General features: G+C 40.9%; 1 protein-coding gene across 1 annotated transcript; it reads right to left on the minus strand.

Moving 5' to 3' along the window:
• Positions 1-6: 6 nt before the first annotated feature.
• Positions 7-7,272, minus strand: pi4k2a (phosphatidylinositol 4-kinase type 2 alpha). The gene is made up of 9 exons (XM_008410897.2): positions 6,758-7,272; positions 4,018-4,218; positions 2,981-3,112; positions 2,170-2,323; positions 1,976-2,037; positions 1,140-1,239; positions 812-945; positions 660-719; positions 7-506 (listed from the first exon to the last, which is right to left on the minus strand). The coding sequence occupies exons 1-9, from the start codon at positions 7,088-7,090 to the stop codon at positions 345-347; spliced, it is 1,338 nt and encodes a 445-aa protein (XP_008409119.1). The 5' UTR covers positions 7,091-7,272; the 3' UTR covers positions 7-344.
• Between the last annotated feature and the right edge of the window lie 1,109 nt (positions 7,273-8,381).

Here is an 8,381-nt window from a genome sequence, read left to right on the forward strand (position 1 = left end):
ACAAATGAACGCGAGGGCTCTGAGTGGTGTGCAAGTGGGTGTGTGAGCAACCATAGCATGCACCCATGAGTGCAGAGAAATGTCATTGCACAGAACCTTCTTCGATCAGATTCACACAAGGCACGGATGCAAACAGGGAAGATATTCTGGGGAATTCCTCTTCTTTTGGCCTCATTCCTACATCCAATAACTTTCCTCCTGCCGCAAAAAAAACAAAAAAACAAAGGAGAGGAGAGGTGGCAGGACCTTTTTTTCTTCCCTACACAAAAATTCAGTTTTCTCCTCCATCCGTGCACGGACGCTCCGTCAGCGCGGCGATCTGCTGCTGCTGCTTTTCTTCTGCACTACCACCAGGTGAAGAAGGGTCTTCTGCTCTGGAAACTCTGTGTGTAGGATTCACTGTTGGCTCTCTGAGGCGCTCTCGCCGTTTCAACAATAACCGGGGGCATCTGGACCAACTGGAGCGGGGATTTACCGTCTTTCAGTGCTTGGCACAGGTTTAAGATCTGAAGATGGAATGGTAGGAAAGCGAGAAAGCAAAAATATTCATCTCAGATTAAACTTAAACATCCCTAAAAACAATGTAGATAAAGTTCTTCCAGTGGGGGTTTCGATTTCAGGTTTTAGAGCAATCWTAGGAAAGAGAGGAGARAACTCACCTGGCCCCTCATGACAGACACTTGCTTGTGAAACTGTCCCCTGTCGAAGCCCGGATCTTTCTGTGGCAAAAAGTCAACATGTTTGTTACCTTCACGTAAACTGGCCTTCGCTTTGCAGCTACAATTTACGTCAACGCTGAGGCTTTCCTTGCCTTAAATAGTTCGTAGAGGTCCTCTTCCAGGTCTTTGATGAAGTTCGGATCAGATAGTTTGGGAAGCACCAGCTCTTTGATTTCCATGGAGAAAGCCACCTTGGCTTGGGACAGCCATGCCCAGTAGAATGGGTCTGCAAGTCAGACAGTAAAGCCGTTTCTTAACAGTGTCTTAAAACAATATGATCATCAACACCGATAGTTTGCTGCCATGTCACCAAAACAACCAGTATATTTCAACAGAGAAATGGCAAATACGCCAAATRGACTTTTGAGAATACATTTGTGTGAGACATCAGTCTACTGGTAAGCATGTAGAGTTTCTTACAAGCTCTCCAGGAGTCGGGGTGTTTGAGAGGAAAGGCAAGGCCGTTGTCTATAGCTGCCAGCTTGATGATGGGTTCCTTGACTACAACCCAATCTGTGTCCTGGAGGGGGGGGGGAAATGCAAACATTCAGCACAAACACAGCACAAAACATGCACTTTAATCTGCCTCTGTAGGAAACAAAAGACAAATCTCTCAGTTAGCCATTGGTCAACATAGAGCTGGGTTAGGTTCTGAGGAGCCCGCGACGTTTAAAGCCCAATCATGAAATGATATTCCTGTTAAAATGCTTCCGTGAAGATTGATGAATAGATAGCAATATTTGTCTGTGTTTAAAGTTTCTTACTTCCAAAGAGTAAAACTTCAACATTTACCACAGGTGCATTTATTCTTGAATTTATCAATGAAAATGCAGCAGACCGCACATTATCGTTAAGAAAGCGGTGGTGAACGGGTTTTTACTTGCGTCACTTTTACTRAAAGGACGAGTCAAAATGGAACTATAGGTTAGTGTTTGTGTGTGTAATTGAACATGCTAAATACAGAGAACTGAAAAACGCATTTAACAAACAAAGGGAAATCTTTTTTGGGAAGTGACATTTCTCTAGTCCTCACTTTTTTCCCCCRTTGTACTGAGCTTTTATAGTTCGGTTTAGAGATATGGTGTGAGTTAAGTACTAATAAAGTTAGGGTCAGAATACAGTGGTATTGGTTAGGGTCAGAGATTTGGGATGGGCACAAATGCAGTTACTAAAATGAATGGAAGTCAATGCAAAGTCTTCAGAGCGATAAAGGTACAAGAATATATGTGTGTGGGTGTGTGTGTGCGCGTCCTTACCCTGTTCCCACCAGAGTCCATGGGACAATCRTATTTCAGCAGCCAGTTGTCATTTCCTCTATCTAGATTTTTAAAAAAGGCCAAAAGCCATATTCAGAAGTTACATCTCAAAAGAAGCAACAAGGTTGAGATTCTAATATCTACATTCCAATAAATACTGGAACTTGAATATCTCTGTTTCTGAGCACAATTACCCGTGTTCCTGATGATGTAGTCCAGGACCACRAGGCGTTCAAACTGCAGCTGTAGCTGACGGTTTGTGTTTTCCGGCAAAGGCTCCGCTTCAAACCTCCGCAGCCAGAAATCTGCATCCTTGTATCCGTCGACAAACATTTGGAAGGACCCGACCTGAGCAAGTTTAGGGAGGGAAACAACAACAACAACAAAAAAATCTTAACATGTGTGGGTGGGACATTTTTTCCTCTCAACTGTGCACATCAGAAGACAGCCCAGGCATGTTTTGGTAACATCACTTTCTGATCAAAATCCAGAGGTATTCATTTAGCTTCAGTTTCTTTTCATACTCAAAATATGAAGAAAATAAAAGCGCTGGAGAAAAGCAAAATAGCAAATTATGCATGTGCAGCCTCCAGATGTTCAGTAGATTTCATTACCTTACTAAATATTAAAAATCCAATTCTGTCTTGTGGCCCGGTTTCTGTTTTGCATTTACAGTTACTACTTCTTTTTTTTTTTCTTTCCTTTTAGATTACCGTTTGAAAAGACGGAGAACAGGTTTTACTGAAGACCATTTCTGGCAGTCATGTGACGAACTCTTAATACTGATGAGGACTGACCTGCTGTTATGCTTTTATTTTCAGTGCATTTAAAGTGCCACTTGAATTTGAGCTCATTAAAATCCAGCTTATAGAACATCTTTACATTGGAGCAATACATGTAAATAACTGAAATCTTTATACAATTCATTGAAAAATAGGCAGGTAGTGACTTTGAAGATGTGAAAAAAACTCAAACAATATTTCTATAAGCATCATTATTTTTTACCTTAGGTGGCAGTCCAATTCGGTGGAAGCGCTGACCAACTTTGGGCACCTTCTCCAGAGCCAGCCTTTTCCCTCTAGACTTGACCCTGTCTATGGCACTGTAGTTGAATGTTTCACTTGCCAAATACACCACCTGGAACGACAACGATGACTCAGAAATCGTAACTGAAAAAAAAAACGTTTCAGGCTTTTGTGACGTTTCTTGACAACCTTTCGGGAGGCATTAGACTTCTATCTTAARGCAGATTAGGAATAACGGAGCCATTAGGAAATTAGCTATACAGTTAAACCCTGCTTATAACTTCATTTCATATGGAAACGATATTTAAAAGCTTGCATTTTATTGGTAGGATATAAAATGTCAAGTTTCCAGTTTGGCCAGTTGAATGAAAGACATGTTCCCTAAATACCCATAGCACCATGTGTCTCACAAATAAAGCTCTATAAGAGGAATTGTCCTTAAATTGTGCAGCCCTAATTATTAGTTAAACAAAAATAACTTTGAAAATATTGGAGCAACAGGCTATTCATGAAAGATGAGAAAGATCACATAGATTTTTATTAGGCAGATTATTTTAGTTTGAAAATGTCATTTCTAACAGTGTAGGCAGATTTTTTTAAACTAAAGTCTTTGAACAAAATGATTAAATTATTGAAGATAAAATAAATAAATAAATCGAGTCTTGTAAAAATTACAAAGGCATGGTGGAGGAAGAAGAGTAAAGGCGTATGGACCGGACCAGAACTCTTCTTCTGCTGAGGGCAAATCAATTTTGAAACAAAAGCAGCAACAGCAGCTCTGCACTGTTAAACCATAGATGCGTGAAGAACGATTTTAAATATCAACAWAAATATGCAATAATTACATCCAAAACTAGTTCTGTCTGGCAGCCAGGTGTAAACAGAAATACAACACTTAGCTTTCCGGCTCTTTCAACTCTCCTTTTGGCCTGCTGTGTCAGATCTGCTGAAGTTCTGCCAGCTGACATAAATCAGGTTTTTGGGGAAATGTGTARGCAGTGGTGTGAATGGAGATACCTTGGTCCGGGGGACAATGTTGAGCTCCAGTTTCTGATCAACCAGGCTGGCCCCGGCCTCTGAGAGGTAGCCTTGGTTTAGAACCAAACAGTCGCGGCCGAAGCAGCAAGGACAGCACAGTTTCTGGAGCCACTTCGTCCACTTGGGATTCAGCTGGCCGTACGGTTCTTCATTTTTTGGCTTGAAGACACCAATAATTTTCTGCAAAGACAATGAGGGGGGAAAAAATGCTTGTATTTTGTACCAGATGAAACGTTTACGAGTCTGTCATTGGTCAGAAATCCACACTAAAAACAACAAACATGCTACGCAGCGCCCTTACACATTATAGCAAACTTCAATGTGTCTTATTGGGATTTTATGTTACAGACCAACACAGTGCAACAATGTAAAGTTTACACATGGCATTTGAATRATGGTTACAAAGAGATTTCTGGAAAGTGTGGCRTGCAAAGCCTGAAAATTGTTGTTCTATATCCAACAATAATACAAGCAGCTTCCAACCAAATGAGCAAATGAGTCCTTTAAATAAAAACAGATAAGAAGTTTGATAAGAGGAGGACAAATTTGGGGTGTGCCGTGATTTCACAACTCAATATAGAAATCACATGTCTCTCGTATTACACACGCTCCCACCAATTACAAAAAAAAAAAAAAATCCTCAGAGAGAGGTAGCACATGACTGCTTAGCACAGCAGTGACTAACTTAAGAAAGCGCWGCGGTGGGGGTCAATGGCAGGAGGTCACTGCGTAGAGTAAAAACCTCCTGCGGTTCACCTACAATGGCCTTTTCTGTTTTAAATTGCCTCAAGTCGAAATGAGAGAGGTAWATGAAAGGCTGTGGCTCTTTTTATGTCAAATAGACTGAAACTGAGGGTCTAAATGTAAACTTCAAAAAGAGACTTCCGCTTTTTCTTGGGTTTTTTCCCCCCTCTCTTTTTGCACAACATTGGACACATTGATGAGGACATATTAGGAAGGCATGGCATGTGAGTGGCTCAAGGTTCTCCATTTAATCTGGTGGCCACTAGGAAGGTTTGAAGTACTTATTTGAAGAGGAACGCTCTCCAATTTCTCCATGGTGACTTGGCTTTTATCCGAGTCACCGTGCATCAATTTGTTGAGTCCCTGCTAGAGCAAAGAAGGCATGCGAGTTCAACATTTTTGGTCCAAATGGATATCAAAGAGTCAATTTTCTGTGGAGGGGGAAAAAAACAAAACAAAAAAAACAAAAAACACAGAAAGTAGAAGTTGCATTGCGAGAACAACTAAAGTAAACTTCAGCGCGTTTGATCGATGTGATGGAAGGCTTTAAACAAGCACTGACATGCAGCTTTTCCCCAGCAGCAGCTGAACCTGAAATGATTAGCATCTGTCTGCACAGTCAAACTCAAATGATGACAGCATTTTAAAAAGGACCTCAGCTGTTATCAGTATCACGGTATGTCAAAGGTAAAAAGTTTACAGTTTCAAAACCACCAAAAAAATAATACTTTTTTTCTAGCTTATATGAAAGCCTAATGCGTCCGTTTAGAAAAAATTTCAGCTAAAAAAAGCAACGGACAGTCAGTGGTTGGAAGCAAGTTGCGCAACCGATCACTCTTCAATCACTAACACTATCTGAAGCTATAGGCGATGAGTTGCAGATCTGTTAAGCAAGTAAGAGCAGACCCACTCTCCCAGCAAATGATTGGTTTCAAACTAGTTTAATTCTAAAAGACCGACACCGTAATAAATTGCAATGCTGGCTTAGTCTCAACATGCATTAGCATTGTGTCTTAAAGCCTTTTAGGAGTCTGGGACATACCTTTATAATGTTTCAACCATGAAAAAGCAAGACTTGTTTGGAAAAATATTAGCAGTGAGATTTATTTTTTAGAAGACCAACAAAAGGAGCAGCAAAAGAGAAGGATGAGCAGTGCTCGCAAATAGCTGATGGGGTCATCCAGGACATGTTGCTGTGRAATGTCGTCTCTGCTGCCCCGATATCGAGTTGCTAGCATGTCATGATAGTCATGAGACCATCCTAAAGCAACAGTCTTCAGTCAGAGGCCTCTTCGGWGTAGCTGTAAGACTGAGTGCTAMTGGAGGTCCTTCCTGCCCACCATCTACAATGACTCTGAAGATATTTTTGGATTACATAAGTTACGACAACATTTGATTTCCCTTTSGRTTCAATAAAGTGTTTTTGAATTGAAACTTTAATACAGTAGATAACTACTTTTGCAACATTTTGTTTAATGGGATAACAAGGCATTTTTGAATGGGTCTTGTTTCATCAGTAGTSTGTCATAATGTGGTTTTTGAATACTAAGCTTCTCGTTAGTATTCTCTCTATCATAAAGCTTTGTTTTGAAAGAGGATTTGGCTACTGGAGCACACTTTACCAAAGATCTGCTCTTTGTAGAACACAAAAGACATCAACTCTCTTTACCAATGATGCTGTCAAGGGGCTGTTATAWGTTATATTAGGCCTTAGTTTTTGCTGTGTTAACTGGGTAAAAGTGTGAGTGTGTGTTGTGTTTCAATGTGTTGTAGTCCATCTGCCAAGTCATCACCGCATTGTTRGAGAAGGCCTTTATCAACAATCGACCACAACTCTGTCCCAATACACATGTATATATGTCTCAGGGCTACAGAGATCTTCAAGCTGAACCCCRACMCTRTCAGACCTGTGAGGAGACACATCTGGGAACCTTTAAGTAACCTGAGCATGTAGATGTGAAGCCGCTCCTCTTACCCCCTGAGAGTCTTTGACAAAATAGCTTCCACTGGAGCCCTGGTAGATCCTCTCTGGGTATATCCCTTCCTCTATGGCTCGTTCGGCCTTGCGGATGATCTCCCTGAACTCGGGATCTTCCGGGAACTCGTTCCTGTGCGGCTCCCGAGAAGCGTGTCCTCGCTCCCTGTCCAAGAGCGGCTGCCTCTCCCGGCTCCGTCCGGGACTCCCGGCCGGGATGCGCACCACGGAGCCCGGTGTGCTCCCGAAGGCGCCTCGGGGGCTGTTAGGCTCCGTGTAGCTGAAATCCCCAGAGTCCCGGAGCGGAGAGACAAGCGGACTTGTCTCGTCCATGGTTCGAAGGTACCYGAGGAGTTATTTTATCCTCTGTTAGGAGACGACAAAACGGAGAAAGAGGATGAAAATGAAGAAAACAAAAGSCAGGACAGTTGTTTTGCTGGTTAGCTCTGACGCTGGCTAACAAAATCAGATGACTGTCATCTTCCGGGAAGAGGCGGGACCTGTTGAGTGTTTTGATCTGCAACCAATCAGCGTTGAAATCCTTCTGTCAGTAACCTCATTACAAATGCTGATTGGATACAGTCACCCTGCACGCAACATACATGTGAGAGTGTAGTTAATCTAATTAATTACCTCTACCAAAAGGCCTTTGTGAAACATTCTGTGATTTATTTCAACTAAATTGGATCTGAAGCATCTGGATTTCTCTAAAGTTACAGAGCCTTAAGTGGAGCCCTATACATTCATGAAATAACTGCAAGTAGCAGTTTTATTTTTCAGTGAGATATTGAAGGACATTAATCTGCTGATGAAACCCTACTTGATTTTATAATTCTTATGATTCTTTTCTATAGCTTACATATTGTGTGCAATCAACCTTTATAGCTTACTCACACAATGCTATAAATACAGGGGAATGATTCTGATCAACAGCAGGCCTAGCTTTAATTAAAATCAATAGACTTTTATTAATTATTAAGACACATGCACTTTCAGTATCAGTGTCAGCTGCATAAAATACAATGTATTTGTCCTAATTTGTACATTTTTTCGTTTTAATTTATTCATGAGTAATTTCATCCAAAGTTGTTCTACAGTAAATGCATATTTCATGGCTTGTTTAGAAGATGACTGCGTGTCAATACTGACCCCTGTGGGACACTGTGAGTATTGCACAAACGTTTATCACAAATTGTTGCCTGTTGCTCAAATAACGTTTAAACGTCCCTCTAACGCCATACCATGTCAGAAGCAGCATCCTAATAAACTGTGCCTACAGATTTGTATCAATAAAACAAAATAAGTCCTAGTTGTTAACTAATGTGACCAGCATTTTTCAACTGTATGGATGTTATACTGCAGGAAAAAAAAAATCATGTTGATCCTATAAGTGGTCAAAGGGGTTGAGGTCAATACTGCAGATCGATTATGTCAAATTCTGGAAGTACTATCTGATAAAGTCCTGTCTGTGTTGTAGAAAATCATTCAGGAGACATTTCTCTGAACTGAGAATGGCCTCAATGTTAGCAAGTCTCAATTTTCCAGAGTATGTCATCTTACGCCATCACAGATGTTCTGAGAAATTTGGTGGCTTTATTTTAGTTTTTTGTATTCTTTGCTACTC

The sequence above is a fragment of the Poecilia reticulata genome, linkage group LG1 (genome assembly GCF_000633615.1).
Source record: "Poecilia reticulata strain Guanapo linkage group LG1, Guppy_female_1.0+MT, whole genome shotgun sequence".
NCBI lineage: Eukaryota > Metazoa > Chordata > Actinopteri > Cyprinodontiformes > Poeciliidae > Poecilia > Poecilia reticulata.